The sequence below is a fragment of the Piliocolobus tephrosceles genome, chromosome 10 (assembly GCF_002776525.5).
Source record: "Piliocolobus tephrosceles isolate RC106 chromosome 10, ASM277652v3, whole genome shotgun sequence".
Taxonomy (NCBI): Eukaryota; Metazoa; Chordata; class Mammalia; order Primates; family Cercopithecidae; genus Piliocolobus; species Piliocolobus tephrosceles.
The window spans coordinates 107,515,505-107,539,402 of NC_045443.1; the positions used below are offsets into that span (position 1 = coordinate 107,515,505).

Sequence of the window (23,898 nt, forward strand, 5' to 3'; positions counted from 1 at the left end):
GTTTACACCATTCTCCTGCCTCAGCGTCCCGAGTAGCTGGGACTACAGGCGCCCGCCACGTTGCCCAGCTAGTTTTTTGTATTTTTTAGTAGAGACGGGGTTTCACCGTGTTAGCCAGGATGGTCTCGATCTCCTGACCTCATGATCCGCCTGTCTTGGCCTCCCAAAGTGCTGGGATTACAGGCTTGAGCCACCGCGCCCGGCCCGAGAATTCTTAATAGACTACTGTGAAAGTGAAGTAAAGAATTCCAAAAGGGTCAGGGCATGGTGGTGCATGCCTGTAGGCCCAGCTACTCAGAAGCCTGAAGCAGGAGGACTGCCTGAGCCCAGGAGTTTGAGGCTGCAGTATGCTATGACCATGCCTGTAAATAGCTACTGTACTACAGACTGGGCAACATAATGAGGCTCTGTCTCTAAAAAAAAAAAAAAAAAAAAAAAATCCTGAAAGGGACTTGATAATCCATATGCCACTGAAACTAGGAAAGAAAGGCTCTCCATCATTCCTAGGTGTGGAGGGAATGGCAAAGGCCCAGTGAAAACCCCACCTTGCCTGTAAAGGTGGTTTCTTACCCACAGCCACCTTCCTTCTCTTACCTTACATTACCCTTCCATTCAAAAAGAGATGGAGCCAGAACTGGGACATGGATTTTCAAAGCTTGTGTTCTTTCCACGGCTTTCCCAGGTTGCAGTCATGTACCACTCTTTGTGCATGCAAGTATTTTTTAATCGACAGTGCCTTCGGGAACAGGGGCTGTGCCACCTAAGTCCTTAGTACCCTTTCATTGACTTGTCAAAACGCTGTGTATGGAGGAGTTGCTTAATACTTACTGCCTGACTACTCTAAAAGGGGCTTAACTGAATCATGCACTGCTATTGAGACCATAAATTATACACCAGTAGGTGGGGTTTAACCAACCCGTACAAGTGAACAGCTTTAGGCTAACAGCTGCTTGCATAGATCCAATGCCACAAGGTGTTACAATTCTGATTCAAGATGCAGGGACTTGTAAACCTTGGTTTTTCAAGTGTGGTGCTGACATAAAATGTGTCACAGGTTTAAAAAAAAAAAAAAAGGCATGACATTGTAGTACTTCAGCGAGTCCACATACAGCAGTTTCAATATGACAACTGTAGCCCTGAACAAATGGAACAGATTTGGCCTATTATAATATCTAACCAGCAGCCAGCTAGTTTTCTGGTTGTTTAAAAAGAGAGTATGCTCAGAATAAATGCTGTAGGGTGATTTGTAAACTTTGTTAAATATGACGTGAACATGAGCAGTGTGGGGTTAGAGAAAAGTAGGCGCTCTCGATGGGTGAGCGTGCATGTGCGCGAGTGTGTGCCTGATGCACTGTGAGAAACCAGGAGGAAGCGCTGCCTCATGCAGGACGGAAGGGCAGTTAGCGAGGGACAGGAGGGCCAGAGCCCAAGCACAAAGAGCCCAGGAGCACGGCCCCTCCTCCAGAGAGCAGACCATTCAGAATGTACTTAACCCTTCGGGTGCTTTCGTCCCTCGACCAGGAAAGTGTGGAGGGGAAGGAAGGCAGAGATGAAGAGGAGGTCACAAACGCACTCCTCCCGATCTGGAATGGGAAAGAGAAACACACTCGGGAAAATACAAAACAGACCAAAAACCTACCACCTCGCCAGCTTCAGTAAAAGAATCCTGGAACACCACATATTACATGACGTGAGTGGTGCAATCTCAGTGGCCACCAGTGACAGGACCCCAGAGATGTTTAAACCCTTGGTGAAACACCTCCTGGAAATTACTCTGAATTTAATAAGGCTGCTTTTCCATATGGGAAATACCTAACATAATTTGTCAAACTTGTCAATAATTTGTTAATGGATACTATGAAATGCATATTTGTTTTTCAGTCAGGACTGATGTGAGATGAGAAACTATACAAATGATTCTAAGTTGCTATACACTATCTAATTTTTAGTACAGTTATAGTACCTTCCTGATATGATATCTTTATATTCTATTTTTTTTCTAAAATAAGAAAGTACACTGAAAAATAACAAAGGCTGATTTTCCTAAATTTTGTCTTCAGCTATACAAAAATGAGATTCTTAACTTAGGGTGGGCATGGTAGCTCACACCTGTAATCCTAGCACTTTGGGAGGCTGAGGCGGGTGGACTGCCTGAGCTCAGGAGTTTGAGACCAGCCTGGGCAACATGATGAAGCCCCGTTACTACTAAAACACAAAAAAATTAGCCAGGCGCGGGAGCATGTGCCTGTAGTCCCAGTTACTCAGGAGACTGAGGCAGGAGAACTGCTTGAACCCAGGAGGCAAAGGTTGCAGTGAGCTGAGATTACACCACTGCACTCCAGCCTGGGTGACAGAGCGAGACTCCGTCTCAAAAAAAAAAAAAAAAAGATTCTTAACTTAGTTCAATGGCATTCCCATTATATCAAATTTATCAAATCAATTGCCTTAGAATGTTAAACCCAAATATCTTAAAAAGAATTTGAGATGATAGACTCCCAATTATAGTAAAACAATATTATAATTTTAGCACACTGAAAACTGACAAAATTAAACTAGGGTTTAATTTACGAAACCATGTCCTTGCTTTGCATCTACCTTGAGAATTTTTTTGGAAACTCCCGTAAAATTTGACTGAAGAAATAATAAACTTTGACACTCAAAAAGACAACTACTCCTCTCCGAAAAAGCATCACGTGAAAAAGTTTAAATGTAACATCTTGGCAAAACACATATTTTTATAATAAAGTAATCCAGGATAAATATATTTGAAAATCTTACAACACAGTATGTATCCCAATGCAAAATAAGATTGTAAGAAACCTGCTGCAGAACACAATCTCTGGAATTCAGCGCTTCTAAGACTGATGAAGAGTATTACATTTCCTTTTCTGAGATGACAAAGCCACACTTCCCCCACCACGGGGGAGGAGCAGGATGCAGAAGCGAACCTAGCAGGCACACTGAGCACACATGGAGAGGCTGCGGAGGCCTGGAGCCTTCCAGACTTGCCTGGGTACCTGGGCCACAGACTCAAGGCCACCTGCTTGAAGAGGAGCTGAAAAGCCATCTTGGATTCTAAGGGCTTCAGTCCTTAAAGGGGCACATCCCTGTCTAGCTCCAAGAAGGCGAAACTTCCTTCTGAGAGGGACCTGTATGATTTGCTTTTGGTTTTGGAAGTGGGGAAGGAAGGAAGCTTTACCAAAAAATGTCCCAACATTGGCTGGTTGAGAAATAATCATGGATGTGGAGGAGAAAAAAAGTAGCAGTTCGGGCAAGAGCCAGAATCCCCAACTTGGTTAGGAAACCATCAGCCCATGGCCCCGTGTGCTTGTGGGAACATCGCAAGCATCTGTGGACATGTTAATACAGCAAACACAATGGTAACTCTCTTAGCCCAATTTGGCAAAGCAGAGGTGTGGGGACCTGCAGGTTCAGAAGAGGGAACAGAGTAGTCAGGCTGCACAGAGTGATCAGCAGAAGCGCCAGTGGTGTTACTTACGTGTGCGGGGAAGGGCTGGAGTCTCGTCCTGCTCTCTTCAGGGCGGCTCGCTTCTCCCATTGGGAGATACGGTTTCTGACCTGATCCGGTCTCGTACATGGACATGGGCCTACTGCCCCGGGCAGACGGACGTCTCTTTAAGGAAGAGTGGTTGGAAGTGTCTGTGTACTCAGAACCAGTTTGCACCTGATATACATTGGTTGTGGCCTGTTTCCTGAGGTTCGAATTTTCACTCTGGAGTGTTTGAAGCTGAAAGAAATGTTTGGCAGTGGGACTGTGTTTTTTTATAGCAAGCAGAAAAAGCAAACACCAAGTAAATGAATACAACTACCAGCTTTAAACAATAAGGGCAGTAACAGCTAGCGGGGCTGAAAGTAAAAAGCCAATACAAACAAAGACCCTTTCTTCTGGATTGGGTGAAACACAATCAACTCCCTTCATCATGTAAGCAAATTAAATAGCTTCATTTATGAACGCGGAAAAGTTGTGGTTTGGACTTCCTCAAAACAAAATGTCTAACCGCTTAAAAATTTGTCATGGTGGGCTGGGAAATGTTTGCTGGCAAGCTGTATACTGGATTATTCTAAGGTTGTTTCAAGCAAGAGCTCGAGATCATTAAAACATCATTTAGGTAACTTGCTTTTCAAATGAGCCCCGAGCAATTTGCAAAGGCCAAAAATGACAGCAGACACCATGGAAGCAGCACAAAGATGACTAGGGTTGCTTTGCAAAGCAAGAAAGACAGAAGTTCAGCTTATGAAAAATCAGATCAGCTATTGCTTTCCAAAAAGCCAACAAGAAAAATTATGATCAACAAGTTTTTATTACATAATACTCTTGATATTCCAAACAATTCAGCACTTTGTAAAAAAAAAAAAAAGAGAGAGAGAGAAAACCGGATCATGGTAAGTTTGCTATATTAACATATCACAAAGAAAACTGGAAACCTATTATCTATGGAATTGACATCTTCGCATGGATGCTCCACGCAGCACGCTTGCTTCCGTCTGGTGAGTGATCATCTTTCAGCCAGGACTGGAATATTTGGCCTTTCTCTCCTTTGGCTTTGTCACCCAAAAAACACGACCTCAGTGGTGTCAGCTTTGAACATGCTAATCTGCCTGGCACCACCCCATTTTAGAGACTGTCACTTGGAGGCCCTGAACGCTCCTTCCATTCCTCACATGCAGGCTGCTCCATGGTGCTGGATGGATTAGAGTTAAGGGGTCAGCAGGGAATCGTGTTACTCTTTGGCATCTGGCATTTTAAACACCATTCACCACGTCCATTCTGCGCAGGGTCCTTCCCTTCTGGTGCGCCTTCATCTTCCATGGACATTTTATAAGCTGGGTGTGGTGTGAGTTCAGCTGTCTACTCTTTGACAGAGATTGTAAAATCTGACCAAATTCCCCACCAGTGCCAAGGTTTAAGTCCACGAGCAACTGTTTGCACCAGAAGATCATTACTTTTTCAGTAGCAAACCCATTCAATGTTAGGAGTTGCTTTAAATTTTTATTTAGAAAGCACCAATCTGTGAAAAATACACCAATAGTAGTTGCTCCTCTTCATTAATTAGCATCTTTTCCAAGCAACTGTTAAATGTGAAAGATCAGATACAAATCATGCTACTTTGTCAACTTTATGTATATTAAAAACTTTACCTAACTTTGAAATAAAATCAATACATCTTTGCTAAATAAACAAATTCCATATACTTTATATTAATCTTGCCAAACTGCTGCAAAAGTGTGACTTACTGCCTCTTCCACAAAAAGACCACTCATTTTGTTTCCTTGAAGAGCAAGCCATTACAGAATGATAGACTGCTTTTATCCCACAAAGGCTGGCAGGGTATAGCTCATATCTGCAATTCCCTTTCCAGGGAAAGAACAGCTGCAAAGTGACAAAGCAGCCCTGAACATTTCTACATTCCAGGATACAGACAGGCATGAAGTGCCTGTTGAAACTACTCATTAGAGAACCCAGGGCCTAGAGTGAAATGGTCAAGGTTCAAGGACTGAAGCGTGTAACTGACACATGTCCCTCAATGGGGCACTGGTGCATCTAATCACGTGTTTGTCTGTGTAAAAAGCCACTGTGGCAGTATTTTAGTTAGAGCCTTCCCATCTGAAACTTTATCCTAACACTTTTCATGCTTGGATTTTGCCTGAATGTGTTCTCATGAGCACAAGTTCTTGGTTTCAATTTTTAAAAATTTTAGTACTCTGTATTTAGAGAGATGTCCTCACATAAATTTAAATGATGTTTATCTTAATAAGAACAAGGCTACACTTCTTTATTTGGAAGGAGTATAAGGGAAAATAAAAAGTTATAGACAATTCAATAGTTTCAGAAATCAAAAGCATTTCTAAGAATTGATGAGATAATCAATAAGCAACAGCAAATAATTTCACTTTGCGTTTCTCAAAGAAGCTCAAGACATTTGCTCTCAGAGATAATGAGGCTCTCTCTGGTGATTTCCAAAAATATTAAAAGAAGCATTATTAGATTTTAAAAGGTGATGTGCAGCAGATTGATTTACAGTGGCAAAATCAGCATGTTTCAGAAATAGTCACCTGGTCAAAATTATTAGTCCAATTAATGGGACAAACTATAATCCATTAAATAAAATATATTCCAAAGAAGGCAGAGAAAGTACAGGTCCTGTATGTAATGACAAAGGGGCTCTTGGTCTGTCTGGTTTACAGCTGCACGGCAGCCCTAGACAGGGCTGGGAGACACAGAACAAGTGTCTGTTCGTTTAAGGCTGGCTCATCTTGGGCATTCTTCATTCCCTGCTACTATAGGCATTAGAGCCATGTATTTCAAAAAGTCTCAAAAATGCTCTAGAACTCAACATCAAAAGAATCCTAGACCAAACCCCAGGCAAAAGTGCACAGCAATTTCCTTCCCTAATAAGTAGAGGGGCATGGGCCCCTTTTTAGTTCTTTGACTTTCCTTTAGGAAGCAGCACTGAAAAGATTCTAGGTACACATGGAGTATACCATGTCCTCAGGTCTTGAAAATGATTTGAAAACCTTACTTCTCAAATGACTGCCTAAAGACATAGATTATATATTTCATTTTGTTTCTGGTTAAGTGTCCAAATCTCATTTTAGAACTGAATGATGGGAGTGATACCCACAAAGTCATGGGCAAAATTTGGAATTTTTCGAATGCCCTTACTTAGCCTTCTCATAAAGAGTTGCATACATAATCCCCCTCCTACTAAGGGTATTCCTTGCTACCATCAACCACACTCCTTTTCGGGATTAATATATTCATATGGTTCTGATTCTCTCAAAAGGTAATGAATGAGAAAATGCTGAGCAAATGAGATTGCTTCTTACCAGTGTGCAGCTCTTGCTAGTACAAATGAAATGTTTTTTTGTTATTTTTTGAGAACCTACTCTGTAGCAGGCCCTCCCGTAGGCTCTGGGGATAATACAAGTTAGTAGTAAACACTGGTAAGCAATAAGGTGGGGATGTGGGATAGGGCTGCCAGGGTGGGAGCAGGGTTTGAATGCTGATTAACATGCCCCTGCCCAGGGCTCTCACTGGCTCTGTCTCCATGGTATGATCATCCCTCCCTAGCAATGGGAAGAATCACATCCATGAAGCGCCATCCAGGTTTCCAGGAAGCACAGAATAGTGCAAGGTTTATTCTAAAGGGCACAAATGCTTAAATAGGATGTTAGGTTTCTCCTACCTGGGGAACTTACTCTGGATATATTTCATTTTAAATATCCAAATACATCCTGCTTCAAAAAGACAACTTGGCCCAAAGATTTCTAAGGCTGTTACAATGACTGTTTTTCTTCCCTCGGACCACATCACAGTGCCTGAGATTCTTCCTTGTACTATGGGATTAAAGCATCAACCATCCTGGCATTTATTAACATGTTACCTTTTTCTGCATAATTCTCAGCTCGTCACTCAAGTTGTTATTCACCTTCATTAGCTGCTGTATCTTGGCCTCAGAAGCCACTAGAGCGTTTTTGACCTCCATAAATTCCTGTACAGTGACTGGTCCATCTGATAAATCTGAATCTAGGCTCTAAAAATAAATTGGGGAAAACGTTCACAATCTGAGATGATGAGAACATTAAAGACTAACAGCTCAAGAATTTCAAATTCTGACCAAGCCAGCTGAACTGCAAAGTTAGTCAAACCAAATTAAGGCCTCTGAGAGTAATGTAAAACTAAAACATAAAAAAGTAGGGTCACTATCCTATTTAAAAAATTTGAAAGTCAGTATTTTCCAACGGAACAGGCAGTGGGGCTACACATCTATGCTGACAATGACTGTCTAAGGAGGTCTGTCCTGTCTTGTAAGCCTTTCTCTCATTCGCTCACATTTTGCTTTTATTCATTCTTTCATTAATTCATTCATTCCAACATTTTCATTGAACATTAGGCAGTGTTCTAGGTGCTTGGGATATATTAGAAAAGAGACAAAGATTCCTGCTTCCATGGTGTTTATATCCCAACAGCATGAGAGAGTATATATATAGTATGATTGAGGGTGATGAGTGCTGTGGGAAAAGATAAGACAGAGCAGGGTAGGGGACTGCATGTTAAGCGGGTAGCAGGGTTAAGCCTGTGAGTGGGTGAGAGGTGAGCAGAGCCCCGGGAGGTGAGGGAATAAGTCACATGAATCTGGAGGAAGAACATTCCAGCCTGCAGTGGAGCTCAGTTAGAGGGAGCAGGTATGTGGGATGGATTGGGCAGGAGGCCAGGCAGTTGACAGAGGGCCTGGTCACAGAGGGTCCTGAAACAACCTCAGCTCTGACTGAGTGAACCAGGTGGCTTCCCGGAAGTCTGCACAGGGGTATCCCCTGCATCTGCTAATGGCGCCATCTTTCTCATAGTCATGTGGGCCGGAGAACTCCGAACACATCTCCCATAAGTCTATCTCCCCACTTCAACCTTCCAACTTATTGCCAAGACTTTTCTATTCTACCTTCCTATTCATCCATTCTCAAATGATTGCCAAGCCCCTCTGTGGGTGTGTCCTGGGGGTCAGCAGAGGGTGCACAGCCTGGGGTCCTGCCGCCTTCTCCACCAGCTCACACTCTGGTGCCAAGGTCTCTCCCACCTGCACCATCTTAGCATGGGGTCTGGGGTGGCCTGCATCAGCTCCAGTTTGGACCTCTCCCTCCACTCTCTAACCTACCAGAACAGTCCTCCCCAGACATCGCATCCTGGGCTCCGCACTGCCTGTGAGGCCCACGCTCTTCCGTTGGGCGTCATATCCCTCTTGCTGCAGCTTTGAGTCCCACCCTTTTTAGGCTGTCCCTATGCATGACCAGCTTCCCCTTAGATGCCCTGGTTTCACTTTCTTTCTGCCTCCTCCATACGCCCCAATCCCAAGCATCCCTTGAGGCGCATCTTAAGAGCCGTCCTATGATACAGCCCTGCTGATGCTCCCAGCAATAGGTTCTCTCTCTGTTCACTCCCTCAGCCTGTGTGTGTTTCATATGACACACATCACTTTGTGCCTTCTCCTGCAGTTCTCTCTCTCCTAGGTAATGAGACCCTCACAGGAAAGGGACGAGACCTCATTCAGGAGAGTCATATCCAGAGACGTCACTCAGTAAACACTTGTTGAATGAATAAAACACACCAATCACTCCTCACAAGTTTTATAAAGTCTCAACTGCGGCACGGCTGTGATGCAGGGACAAGGACCCCTATTTTAAAACCATTTAACCTTGTTGCACCTTTGCTTGGCCTAAGCTAGTAACAAACCCAACCTCACTGCACAGCAGCTTTGGCAGGGCTAGCCCTCAGCTGATGCATGCTTGCCCTTCCACAGGACGCACGGCCTCTCACCTTCTGCCGGTTTGCTTTGCTTGCAGTGGTTTCCAAATCTGTGTCTTCGTCTGATGCCACGCTGTCATAGTCGGGCTGGTCGTTGTCTTGACTCTCAACGCTGTGCTGGTTATTGATTGTTTTCAGTATGAGCTCCACATTGTCTATCAATAAAATAAAAGCAAACAAGTTTACTTCAGGCTTAAAACACTGCTTTTCTTCCAAAAACTATGGAGAGGATTTTTTGGTTTAGCCATTTAAAGGACACAAAGGGCTGAATGCTGTGCTCCTCCCTGTAATCCCAGCATTTTAGGAGGCCAAGGAGGAGAAATGCTTGAGGCCAGGAGTTTGACACCTACTTAGGCAACATAATGAGACTCTATCCCTACAAAATAATTTAAAAATTATCCAGGCCTGGTGGTACACGCCTGTAGTCCCAGCTACATAGCTACTCAGGAGGCTAAGACAGGAGGACTGCTTGAGCTGAGGAGATTGAGGCTGCAGTGAACCATGATTGCACCACTGTACTCTAGCCTGGGCATCAGAGTGAGGCCCTATCTCTAAGAGCAAAAACAAAGACAAAAACAAAATATATAAGGACTCAAAGAAAATGACAGAAATGGCAATGTTATATTCACACCAATATAGAGATAACAGAAAAAGTTTTCAACCAGGTAGACAGTTACATAAGAGACTCCAGCATTCCTCATCTACCTGCCAAATATGGGCAAATTAAACAGATGGCTTAGGAAGGAACTGGTCAGATAAAGGAGGCAAGATCCCAAGTTTCTTGTAGAGATACAGCCTAGCTCCAGGTCATGAAGATAAGGCTGTAGGTAATGGAAGATAAACTGTAATTTGATTAATACCTATAACATGTTTACAAGGTAATATCAATCAAAACAGAAAGCAACTTGTTAAACTGGAGCCAGAACCTAGGCACTCAAAGAATAGAAACATTGTGCTGGACATGGTGGCTCACACCTGTAATCCCAGCACTTTGGGAGGCCGAGGCGGGTGGATCACGAGGTCACGAGGTCGAAACGATCCTGGCTAACACGGTGAAACTCCGTATCTACTAAAAATACAAAAAATTAGCCAGGTGTGGTGGCTGGCGCCTACAGTCCCAGCTACTCGGGAGGTTGAGGCAGGAGAATGGTGTGAACCCATTTGCAGTGAACCAAGATCACACCACTACACTCCAGCCTGGGTGACAGTGAGTCTCCATCTCAAAAAAATAAAAAACAAACAAAAAAAAAAATTGGCATTTAGTCAATTACCTGCATCTCAGTGAGAGAAACAGATAGAGGAGAATGAATCAAATACACATGTGCATGTTACAAGGAGTGTCTATTCCATAAGGGACCAGGGATTATTCTACAGGATCTAATACACTTTGAACAAAAGATTTCACAAACTAAAGTCTCTCTGATTTCTTTCAGGTAACTCAAACTCTGACTTCTAATACTGCTTCCCAGAGATGTTGAGGAAACAAAGGATGGATGATATCTGGGTGATGAATTGTGGTTATTTAAAAGGACTAGGTCCCAGCTGGGCACAGCGGCTCACATCTGTAATCCCAGCACTTTGGGAGGCTGAGGCAGATGGATCACTTGAGGTCAGGAGTTTGAGACCAGCCTGGCCAACATGGTGAAACCCCATCCCTACTAAAAATACAAAAATTAGCTGGGCATGGTGGTGGGCATCTGTAATCCCAGCTACTTGGGAGGCTGAGGCAGGAGAATCACTTGAACCCGGAAGGTGGCGGTTGCAGTGAACCGAGATTGCGCCACTGCACTCTAGCACAGATGACACAGCGAGACTCTGTCTCGAAAAATAATAAGTAAAATAAAAGGATAGGTCCTATTTTAACTTTTTAAATATTTTAAAACACATAAATATAATGATTACAGAAGTAACAGTCAATACATACAATTTAGAAACTAATGAGCAAGTAAGATAAAGTAATCACTTATAGCTACTGTTATTTGTTGATCTATTTTTTTCTAGGTTTTTTTCTGAGCACTTATATCCACACACAGTCAATTCTTGTTATTCTTGGTAGTTATTTTATTTATTTATTCTGAGATGGAGTCTCACTCTGTCACTCAGACTAGAGTGCAGTGGCGCGATCTCGGCTCACTGCAAACTCTGCCTCCCACGTTCATGCCATTCTCCTGCCTCAGCCTCCCGAGTAGCTGGGACTATAAGCGCCCGCTACCACGCTGGGCTAATTTTTTTGTATTTTTTTAGTAGAGATGGGATTTCACCATGTTAGCCAGGAAGGTCTCAATCTCCTGACCTCATGATCCGCCCGCCTCGGCCTCCCAAAGTGCTGGGATTACAGGCGTGAGCCACTGTGCCCAGCCTCTTTGTTTTAAAAAGTTGCTGTGAATTGGCCAATATTAAATCAGTGCTCTTGGGGTTATCAACCAATCAATACATAACCTTGTTCTATGTGTGTTTCTGTTTAAAGATACCTTATTTAATACATGTTATTGATTCATTAACATTGAACTCATGGCCAACAGCACTATAAATCATGCCTGAATGATGCTTATTTAACACACATTTCTCCATCGGGCACATCACAGCCTTCTCGCACTTAGACACACTAGACAGTGCTTCAGGACTATGCTTGGAGGCCACTTTTTTTCTTTTTTTATTGAGACAGGGTCTTGCTATGTCACTCAGGCTGGAGTGCACTGGCATAATCATAGCTCACTATAGCTTCTAACTCTTGAGCTCAAGTGATCCTCCTGTCTCAGCCTCTTGAGTATGTAGGACTATAGACACATGCCAACACACCTATATAATTTTTAAATTTTTTGGTAAAGATGGGGCCTTGCTATGTTGTTCAGGCTTGGAGACACTTTTTTTTTTTCTTTTTTTGAGATGGAGTCTCACTCTGTCATCCAGGCTGGAGTGCAGTGCTGCGATCTCCGCCTCCTGGGTTCAAGCGATTCTCCTGCCTCAGCCTTCTGAGTAGCTGGGATTACAGGCAGACGTCACCATGCCTGGCTAATTTTTCTTGTATTTTTAATAGAATTTCACCATGTTTGTCAGGCTGGTCTTGAACTCCTGACCTTGTGATTGGCCCATCTCAGCCTCCCAACGTTCTAGGATTACAGGCGTGAGTCACCACATCTGGTCAAGGAGACAATTTTGAGATAGGGTCACCCATGCTAGAGTGCAGATGTGATCATGGCTCACTGCAGCCTCAACCTCCTGGGCACTCAATTGATCCTGGGCGGGGGTGGGGCATTTTAAAACAGTGAAATGACCAGTGAAAAGCACACAAATATGACTAACATGACACTAAATAGACCACAGACACTTGTGTATAGCATGAATGCAGAAACAAGAAGTCAAAAGAGTCTCCTCCCTGTTCAATCTCAGCTGGAAACATGTGCTTTTGGTGACTCAATTTTTTTCTCTGCTCTGTATATTTCTTAGAATGACCTTGAAAATGCTATATTAATTTTGAGGTCACAAATAAATTTTAGCAAGTAGATGAATTTGTAAATATGGGATGTGCACATGAGGATCAATTGTGTATTTATACTTACCTGTGGTATACTCACTTGTACACATATATTTACATAAATATGTTTTCCTTACAAAATTGGGGTTATACAAAACCTTTTAAAAACATCATTAGTTGGCTAGGCATGGTGGCTCATGCCTGTAATCCCAGCACTTTGGGAGGGTGAGGTGGGCAGATCACTTAACGCTGGGAATTCGAGAATAGCCTGGCCAACATAGAGAAACCCCGTCTCTACCAAAAAATACAAAAATTAGCTGGGTGTGGTGGTACACACCTGTAATCCCTGCTACTCAGGAGGCTGAGGCACAAGAATCACTTGAGCCTGCGTGGCAGAGGTTGCAGTGAGCCAAGATCGTGCCACTGCACTCCAGCCTAGGCGACAGAGTGAGACTTGTCTCAAAAAAAAAAAAAAAAAAAAAATCAAACTTTATTACTTTATCTAATATAATTACTACTATAGTATAAATGTTTGTTCCCTCCAAATCTCATGTTGAAATGTGATCCTCAGTGTTGGAGGGGAAGACTAAAGGGAGGTGTTTGGGTCATGGGGGTGGATCCTTCATGAACAGATTAATGCCCTCCCTTTGTAGTGAGTTCTTGCTCTATTAGTTCCTGCTAGGAGCCGGTTATTGAAAACAGCCTGGCACCTCCCTCCTTGCTCTCTTGCTTCCTCTCTCACCGTGTGATCTCTGCACACGCAGCACCCCTTCACCTTCCATGAGTGGAAGCAGCCTGAGGCTCTCACCAGATGCCCAGTCCTACAGTCAGCAGAATCATGAGCCAAATACACCTTTTTTCTTTACAAATTACCCAGTCTCGGGTATTCTTCTATAGCTACACAAAAAAGGACTAAGACAATTACATATTCTTTTTTTAAAAAGGTAAGTATGTACTATTTTAAAAATGTGACTAATTGTTCCTCTTTATTACTCAGTTGCTTCTAATGTTTGTGTTTTTCTACATAACATACATATAACATCTCTGATGATTTCCCTTCAGTTAAGACCTAAGAATGGAATTATCAAATCAAAGAGCTGGTATTTTTTTAAGACTTTATTTTTTAAATTAAAAAAAATTTTTTTTTTTTTGAGACAGAGTCTTGCTCTGTTGCTCAGGCTGGAGTGCAGTGGCACAATCTCAGCTCACTGCAAGCTCTGCCTCCTGGGTTCATGCCATTCTTCTGCCTCAGCCTCCTGAGTAGCTGGGACTACAGGTGCCCATCACCACGCCTGGGTTATTTTTTGTAGTTTTAGTAGAGACGGGGTTTCACTGTGTTAGCCAGGATGGTCTCGATTTCCTGACCTCGTGATCTGCCCACCTCAGTCTCCCAAAGTGCTGGGATTACAGGCGTGAGTCACTGCGCCCGGTGCCCAATTTTTTTTTTTTTTTTTTTTTGAGACAGAGTCTTACTCTGTTGCTCAGGTTAGAGGGCAGTGGTGTGATCTCGGCTCACTGCAACCTCTATCTCCCAGGTTCACGCAATTCTGCCTCAGCCTCCTGAGTAGCTGGGATTACAGGCGCATGCCACCACGCCCAGCTAATTTTTTTTGTATTTTCAGTAGAGATGGGTTTCACCATGTTGCCCAGGCTGATCTCGAACTCCTGACCTCAAATGAGCTGCCTGCCTCAGCCTCCCAAAGTGCTGGGATTACAGGTGTGAGGCACCACACCCAGGCCATTTTAAGACTTTAAACTTATCCAAAGACTCGTCACTGTGCCTTCACCAAAATTTAATAAACCATTTCAGAACTTCCTTATTCCTGGTTGAACAGATAAAATCAAATTCCTGAACAGGCAAGAAGAATGAATGAGCTGTTGTCAGTTAATGATTACTGTCTTTGGGGAATGTGATACTGACTGAAAACTTAATTTTTATGGTACATATTTCTTTTGCTTAAATGACTTACAATGAAAAATGTCTAATTTCTATAATTAGAAAAAAACAATATGGATACAGTAATAGGGCTGGAGAGGAAGGACATTCCTAAGCATGCAGACAGGACCTGGCCTACTGAACTAGACTCAACAGGGCAACTGTGAAACAGATGCTCACAGCTCTCCTTATGATTGTATATCACAGTAATTCTCACTGAAGACATTTAAAGTTTTTGGCAACAAATTTTAATTATGTCGGACTCAGTTTTCGTAGGTAAGCAACAGCAGATATTATGCAGTTTCAATCAAGAAGAGTTTTTCTTTTTTTTTTTTGAGACAGAGTCGTGCTCTGTCACTCAGACTGGAGTGCAATGGTGTGATCTCAGCTCACTGCAACCTCCGCCTCCCAGGTTCAAGTGATTCTCCTACCTCAGCCTTCCGAATAGCTGGGATTACAGGCGCCTGCCACCATGCCTGGCTAATTTTTGTATTTTTAGTAGAGACGGGGTTTCACCATGTTGGCCAGGCTGGTCTCGAACTCCTGACGTCAGGTGATCCACCCGCCTTGGCCTCCCAAAGTGTTGGGATTACAGGCATGAGTCACCGTGCCTGGCCAAGAAGAGTTTATTTTCACATGTCCTTTAATAAGATCTAAATCAGAGTTTTGGGTTAATTTCAGGATGCAATTTTACAGGGAAGGTAAGTGTCCCAAAACAAAACAGAAATCATATATAAGATAAATATGTGTAGCAGTTAATAACTCTGAAATATTGTTAATTCACCAGGGCTCAGACAGGTAAACTATTTATCATAATATACTACCAATAAAACTTATATGAGTAGGGGCTGAGGGGAGGGAACCTAGACGACAGGCCAATAGGTGCAGCAAACCACTATGGCACACGTATACCTATGTAACAAGCCTGCACATTCTGCACGTGTATCCCAGAACTTAAAGTAAAAAAACAAACAAAAAACCAAAAACCTGTGGAACTTTAAGCTGTCATGCTGATGGCTGCTTTAATTAGCTGATAACTTTAACACTTGAGTCAAATTTAGAGGGCCAAAAATACAAATATCTGGAGGTTTGAGCAGTTACCTTTTGAACCCGAGAGAGAACTGCCCTGCTGTCTCCTCTTGGCATCACTGAGAATGTCAATGACCAGTGTGGCAAACTCATGGGCGTTGAACCGAGCTAACTTCTGTCTGCCCTAAAGGTGGGGAAACAATTGGAAATATTTCCCAGTGTAAAAATATATACATAAACAGTTACATAAAATTAGTCAGACTATTGACAGACTTCTGCAAAGACTTTCTTCTGGATGATCAAAATACAGTTAATCCCAGCCATAATCAAACCAAGTTAATGCTTGTTTTCCATGTGAACAGTTTAAAACCATTTATATAACAGAACTTCATAATAAATGTTACGGCATTTCTCACATATGCATTGTTCTCACAACGCAGATCTATTTGGTAAGCAAAAATAAAATGATTCTACTGAATGCTTTTCTTCTATTATTGTTTCAGGTTGGAAGTAGACTCAGTAATAATAAATTAATTTTGAGGGGAATTTTTAAATTTTAAGTTAAGGCCAGGCTCACACCTGTAATCCCAGAACTTTGGGAGGCTGAGGCGGGAGGATCACTTGAGGTCAGGACTTTGTACAAAAATTAGCCAGGCATGGTGGTGGGTGCCTGTAATCCTAGCTATTCGGGGAGGCTGAGGCAGGAGAATCGCTTGAGTCCAGGAGGTGGAGGTTGCAGTGAGCTGAGACGGTGGCACTGCACTCTAGCCTGGACGACAGAGCAAGACTCCGTCTCAGAAAAAAAAAAAAAAAAAAAAAAAAAATTTTTTAAAGTTAAACAAAGTCATAGATATACCCTATCCTTATATATAGCTGCTAATCATAAAGACTAAAACACCTTCCTAATTCATTCAACATTTCTCGTCTTGATAGATGTGTTGGCTGTTTTCAATGCTCTATTACATACAGCAGTGCTTTGATGAAAATCACTGTGCATAAATCTATTTTTATTTTATTAGAGCATATTCTCAAATGAGTAATTCCCATGTAAAAGGATGTACTTAATTCTGAGGCTTCTGAAACTGGTAAACAAATTGCTTTTCTAACATCTACAGCAATTTAAAGTTCTATCTGTTGCAAGAGAAAGCTCAGCTTACCACATCCTTACCAGTCTAGAGTATCGTTTATTATGTATTTTATTAATTTGACTGATAAAACTTGCACTAATGCTTTTAAGTTGCTTTCTTAGATTAGTGACAAGGTTAAACACTTCTTCACATGTGTAAGCCATTTATATTTCTTCTGTGAATTCTTTCCCAGTCATTTATTTATACTCTATTGTTTTTCTTATCATTTTGGGGGTTGTGTGTGTGTATATGTATAAAGGATATTAAATTTTAATCAATCGAAAAATTTAGAATACTTGTCCTGGGAAAATGAAATACCATGACATCAGTCATTCCCCAACTACTATTCCTTTCCAAACAGAGTCACTTGCCTGGTTTCGTGTTGATGAGTACTCAGGATTGACCGGAAGAAAGGGGACGACCGTTGTCTCAGTTACCAGGGCGCTGTGGTTTTGCGTGGCAAGCCAGACTAGCCAGAGGAAAGAGCCAGAGACAAACCTTATCACACCTGTGTGTCACTGCTCCTGGGAGGCACAGCTCACGCATTATGAGGGGAAACACACTCTGAAGCCAACACACGCAAAGGCAAACATCGACACTCGCACCATCAGGACAGCAGAAATTGGGCTAGTAAAACACTGAGCCTGGCAGTTTTTCAGTGCCCACTGATAACAGAAGCTTATTAGATAAAGCCACGTCAAGTCACCTGCATCCGTCTCTCGCCTGTCAACTTCATCGTACACATCCATGGCAAGTTCTTCAAACAAATGATTACTTAGCTGAAAGTAAAAAATATCAGGAACACAAGGGACAACGATTAACACCAGGAGGACGAGAGGGAACTGCGACTTAGTCATCCTTTTATTGCCTATGTCTTATCCAATGCCAGTGCTTGGTACATACCCACTGTTAAACAGATGTAACATTTTCACAATCATACAGGGCCTCTAGAAATGTCTGCCAACCACAGCAATTTCACTACTTTATGACACAGACAGGGCTGATGCTATTAAGGAGCTAAGAGGCATCTAAAGTACATCATCTCAGAAGTAGTTTCCAGTTCTCTACTTTTCTTGTGATATCACTCTGTAAGCCTCCTTTTCTGCACTTAAAGAGTGTTTGTCAGTTCCCCAAATTGTAAGCGATCCTATATCCTTGCAAAAATAGCCAGGCTCAGTGGTGCACACCTGTAATCTCAGCACTTTGGGAGACTGAGGCAGGTGGATTGCTTAAGCCCAGGAGTTTGAGACCAGTCTGGGTAACATGGTGAAACTCCGCTTCTACAAAAAATACAAAAATTAGCTGGGCGTAGCGGTGCATGCTTATAGTGCCAGATACTCAGGAGGCTGAGGCAGGAGGATCACTTCAGCCCAGGAGGTCGAGGGTGCAGTGAGCCAAGATCGCACCACTGCACTCCAGGCTGGGTGACAGAGTAAGACCCTATCTCAAAAAAGAAAAAAGAAAAGCAAAAGACATGCTGTTTTGTGAGGATAAAATGTGCCCTTGCACAAAAACGTGACCCAGACCTCAGCTGAGTTTCTTTGCTCTCTTTCTCAGTAGCAGTCCTACTGTTTCAGTCTCCAGAAGGAAGCTTCCTCCAGCCTGACTCTTCAGCACACAACTGCCTCACGGCCTGCAGTGTCTCCCTGGGCATATGGAGGATAATTGAGTTCTTCCTGGCCCAGATGAGGTTAAGCCCCTGCTAGGGTGGCTCCGCATCTCTGCACTTTATGCCTCATGAAAACACCTTGACACGTGGTAGCTGTGACTCTTAAACTGACATCTGCTTTGGGAGGGCAGATGCTGAATCTGTTACATTCCCTATTGGGTTCCTTACATCCACACATGGTACCTCACACTTTAAGAGGGGCCAGAAAAGAGACATTGGCTGGCCAGAAGGTATTGAATGCAGCAATTTAAAATGCTGGCTACAGGCTGGGTGTGGTGGCTCATGCCTATAATCCCAACACTTTGGGAGGCAGATGCAGGAAGATCACTTGAGCCTGGGAGTTCAAGCTGCAGTGAGCCATGATGGCACCACTGCACTCCAGCCTGGGTGACAGAGTGAGACTTTGTCTTGAAAAAAAGAGAAAAAACAAGTGCTGGTTACAGAGACCTCATAGGAACATGTTAAAATGGGTACAATATATTATTGAGTGAAAAAAGCAGGTTAGAAACATCTATAATTATGATTAAGTTCCAGTTTTTAAAAAAGATATGCACATAAAATAAGAACTGAAAGAAATGTACCAAAATACTGAGCCTGACTCCATTAAGAGTATGGCAATGAGGATGGTCCCCCTTCTCTATTTTTCAAATCTTCCCAAATGTGGTCACACTATAATTAAAAACAAACCCCAAGAGCCTGTTGCTACGTAAGATGAAGGATTGGGAGCTTGACCTTGCTTCATAAATGTCCAGTTTCTTCCTCCATGGGACTACAAGCTAATGTTATCACTAGCAACAACTACAATGGCCAACTTATAACACCTCTATGAAAACAGGAACTACTATTGTCCCACTTTTCAGACAAGGAAACTGAGGCAGAGAAGATAGTAGCTTGCCTAAAGTCACAAAGCTAGTAAGTGACGGACCTGAGATCCAAGTTTATGTCTTTGAAAATGCTAACATTTACTCATTCAAGGAATACATTAGCCTTTGTTATATTTCTCTCAGCTTTTCATCAGGAGGGAAGGAAGGAAAAGAGAAAGGAAAGAAAGGATGAAGGGAGGAAGAGAGGGAGGACAGGAGGAAGATACAGGAGGATAAACACTGACCTGGCACTGATAACATGGTCACCTGTGAGAAGGAGACCACAGGATGAGGGTCAACAAGTAACAGTGGCAGCCCACTCTGAGCAGTTCTGGTCAGCAGCCCCTGCAGGATCCTTATCTCCCTTTTCTATGAGAGTACGCCAAGTACAGGGAGGCTAGGAAGCTTGGCAGGGCTAAGAAATGTACTGACTAGTCTGACCCAAACCCCAGCTCTTGAGAGCTATACTAGACTCTGTTCCAGGTCTTTACTTCATGCCTGTCACATGCTAGAGATATTTTTTTTTTTTTTTTTTTTTGAGACGGAGTCTCGCTCTGTCACCTAGGCTGGAGTGCAGTGGCCGGATCTCAGCTCACTGCAAGCTCCGCCTCCCAGGTTTACACCATTCTCCTGCCTCAGTCTCCAGAGTAGCTGGGACTACAGGCGCCCGCCACCTCGCCCGGCTAGTTTTTTGTATTTTTTAGTAGAGATGAGGTTTCACCGTGTTCGCCAGGATGGTCTCGATCTCCTGACCTCGTGATCTGCCCGTCTCAGCCTCCCAAAGTGCTGGGATTACAGGCTTGAGCCACCGCGCCCAGCCACATGCTAGAGATATTACAGACATAATCTCAGCTTTCATGCAGCTTCCAGTGAAGCAAATGTAGGATAGTCTAATAAAATGTGGGTTTTTATCTAGGTTTGAATTATTTATAATAAAATGTACTTACAGATTGTGAGTAATTAAAAGGAAATCACACAATATTTAGTGCTGTCTGACTCCAAAGCTTATCATCCTGATCATCTTAGTCTATAACTTCCTTAAGGCAATAAAACACACAAACACACAAAACTGTAGATACAGAACACAGAGACACCAAACAAATTGCATAAAACACATTTATTTCATAATACAGTTAAATACTAGTAAGGATAAATTCATTTTATGTAATATTTAATACTGAGTATTATATGAAGTTTTAGTAAAGGGTCTTCTGTGAAAGTGGAAATGAGGAGAAAGTCATAAATTAGGGAAGCTGCAATGTCAGAGTCAGGCTTTGGGAATGCCACTACCTACACTGGTCAGATTTCAGGTCCTTGAATGATCAGAGGGATGGAAGCTGGGAAAGCCAAACACTGCAGGTAGAGGAGGATTCCTGGAAGAGGACTTGAGTGTGCAGCTCATGGCCTCAGAGCATGTTAATCCACAAAGACACACAGACAGACACACACACACACACACACACACATGGAACCAGATGGGAAGTAGGGCAATCTCTGAAAGGTGAGAATTGAATGATGCCCTTAAGGGTTACAGAAAGAAGTTAAGAATCTTGGTTCTGATCCAAAGAGCAATGGGAACAGCTGAGTAGTATATTTTGGTGGTTAAAGTAGCAAGAAGTACCCTGGTGAGGCTTCATGTGAGAGGACTAGACAAAGAGAAGTCAATCCCAGAGAAACAGATTTCCCAAAGCCTTGAGGCCTTGGGCCCTTAGGCCTTTCCTAAGGCTGAGGTGGGCAGTCTGGAAGAAAGATATAGGCTAAAGGGAGGCTGTGGTGCAGACCCGGCAAACTCTGAGCACACACATGGGCCAAGACCACCAGCTTTTAACAGTAGAAATTTAAAAAGCGCTGATGAATGGCATGGGATGGTAAAGAGGGTTACAATATGGCTGGATCCAAATGGCAGTGAGTGAATCTATGGGACTTGCTACCATTTCAGCATCAGCATTTACCATGTTCTAGAACCCTACGTAGCTAAGTCACCCCAGGAATGCGTACCCTACTTACTCATGATGCTGGGAGGAATTAGGGAACTCTCCTGAGGAGAACAACTGCCCAATGCCAAAGGTGCCATCTGCACTTTTTACATGACAGAGAAAAATGAGATTATCTGAAGCAGAACCGATGAATATACTGAACTTAATAGTCCTTGTGGTCGTCACTGCTGTATACTCAATGGTCTGGTTCTAATTTAACAAATAAAAGTATGAAATAAAGTCATCAGACGCAACAGGTAACCTGCATTGAGAGTAGGTATAAGCAGAGTGCACTGATTCTCATACTAGAGAAAACCAGTACAGAAAGATACTCACAGACTGAAGTTTCTTCTTAGCAGCTTTTGCCAATTCAGACAAATCCAGGCTGCTAAGAAAACATACAAAGCTAATAAGCAAATAAATAAAGCCAGATTTGTGAACTCTGTAAAGTTTAATACACCCAAGAGATAAAAATATTAATTATAGTTCATGGACCATGTTAGAACCAAGCATTCTACAGACCGATAGTCAGTGAGGAGCTCTAAACAGAACAAGTCGGTGAAAGTAACTCCTTCTGAAATACCACAATCATATAAGTGTTAAAGAGAAAAAAAAAATTGTCCACCAACTAAATGACAAAAACTATTGCCAGGTTACCTTCCAGGCCCTTATGTGAGGAGTCACAATTTTTGAAGCATTAAAAAAAAAGCATGATATAAGAAATATGCCAAGCTCAATGGATCACGCCTGTAATCCCAGCACTTTGGGAGGCCAAGGTGGGAGGATCACAAGGTCAGGGTTTTTTTTTTTTTTTTTTTGAGACGGAGTCTCGCTCTGTCGCCCAGGCTGGAGTGCAGTGGTGCGATCTCACCTCACTGCAAGCTCCGCCTCCTGGGTTTACGCTATTCTCCTGCCTCAGCCTCCCGAGTAGCTGGGACTACAGGCGCCCGCCACCTCGCCTGGCTAGTTTTTTTTTTTTGTATTTTTTAGTAGAGATGGGGTTTCACCGTGTTAGCCAGGATAGTTTTGATCTTCCGACCTCGTGATCTGCCCGTCTCGGCCTCCCAAAGTGCTGGGATTACAGGCTTGAGTCACTGCACCTGGCCGGTTTTTTTTTTTTTTTTGAGATGGAGTCTCACTCTGTCACCCAGGCTGGAGTGCAGTGGTGCAATCTCGGCTCACTGCAACCTCTGCCACCCAGGTTCAAGCAATTCTCCTGCCTCAGCCTCCAGAGTAACTGGGATTACAGGCACACACCACTATGCCTGGCTAGTTTTTGTATTTTTAGTAGAGACAGGGTTTCACCATCTTGGCCAGGCTGGTCTCGAACTCCTGACCTCGTGATCCACCCGCTTCGGCCTCCCAAAGTGCTGGGATTACAGGTGTGAGCCACCGTGCCCGGCGAGGTCAGGGGTTTGAGACCAGTCTGGCCAACATGGTGAAACCCCATCTCTACTAAAAATACAAAAATTAGCCGGGTGTGGTAGCACACACCCGTAGTCCCAGCTACTCAGGAGGCGGAGGCAGGAGAATTGCTTGAACCTGGGAGGCGGAGGTTGCAGTAAGCCTAGACTGCACCATTGCACTCCAGTCTGGGCGACAGAGCAAGACTCCATCTCAAAAAAAAAAAAGAAAGAAAAGAAAAGAAAATACAAAGCTAGATGTAGTAGCTTGTATCTGTATGAGCACTTTGGGAGGCCAGGGCAGGTGGACTGCTTGAGTCCCGGAGTTTGAGACCAGCCTGGGTAACATAGCAAGATTCTGTCTCTACCAAAGCAACAAAACAAAAAGGGAAGATGTAAAGGATCGGGATGGCAATATTATATCGGGAATAGCATTTAGTCATTTCATAAACTCTTGACAGTTTCTGTGCAAAGGTAACTTGCAAAACAAGAGTTTAAGGTTCATTCCTGTAGCAATGAACTCATCTGCAATTATAGACCAGGTGTCAGCAAAATTATGGCCTTTTTGTTCAATTGACCTAGGAATGGTTTTTACGTTTTAAAATGATTGAGGGGCAAAAAGAAAAAACAATCTTTCATAATGTGAAAACTATTTGAAATTCAAATTTCAGTGTCCAGAAATAAAATTTCACTGGAATAGACATACCCATCCATTTATACAGTGTCCACAGATGCTTTCATCTACAACAGTAGAGTTAAGCTGTTGTGAAAGGGGCCATATTGCCCACAAAGCCTAAAATATTTATTATTTGGCCCTTGAGAAGAAAAGTTTGCCAACCCCTGTCATAGATAATGTAATCTCTATAACACAGACGTATTCTGTAAATAAATAAATAATACTGTCACAACCGGCTAAAACAGTGACAATATCACTGATTCCAATTTTCCTATTAGTAAAATTGCTACTTGTGCTCTTTGAAACTTAAGTTTTATATGGTGGTTTACTTACAGCCGTCTTATTTCCAAATGGTATAGCCATAAAAGAGAAAAATGTATGGGCTTTGTTAAACACAAAATATAATATACTTAAACATAACA

At 42.8% G+C, this 23,898-nt stretch overlaps 1 protein-coding gene across 16 annotated transcripts in view; it reads right to left on the reverse strand.

Annotated features, from left to right (window-relative positions):
- The window catches only part of GIT2 (GIT ArfGAP 2), a 65,096-nt gene that overhangs the window by 11,699 nt on the left and 29,499 nt on the right, over positions 1 to 23,898 (reverse strand). For 3 of the 16 annotated variants that reach the window (XM_023201042.2, XM_023201409.3, XM_023201453.3), the window contains 8 exons: positions 21,734 to 21,785; positions 17,596 to 17,668; positions 17,261 to 17,358; positions 15,835 to 15,946; positions 9,335 to 9,477; positions 7,407 to 7,556; positions 3,500 to 3,748; positions 1,494 to 1,583 (listed from right to left, as the gene is read on the reverse strand). In XM_023201042.2, the coding sequence (XP_023056810.1) occupies positions 1,494 to 1,583; positions 3,500 to 3,748; positions 7,407 to 7,556; positions 9,335 to 9,477; positions 15,835 to 15,946; positions 17,261 to 17,358; positions 17,596 to 17,668; positions 21,734 to 21,785 (967 nt within the window). Of the gene's footprint in view, positions 1 to 1,493; positions 1,584 to 3,499; positions 3,749 to 4,303; positions 5,092 to 7,406; positions 7,557 to 9,334; positions 9,478 to 15,834; positions 15,947 to 17,260; positions 17,359 to 17,595; positions 17,669 to 21,733; positions 21,786 to 23,898 lie in introns of those variants that run through there. The other 13 variants (XM_023201202.2, XM_023201605.3, XM_023201095.2 and 10 more) reach the window with 12 other exon arrangements.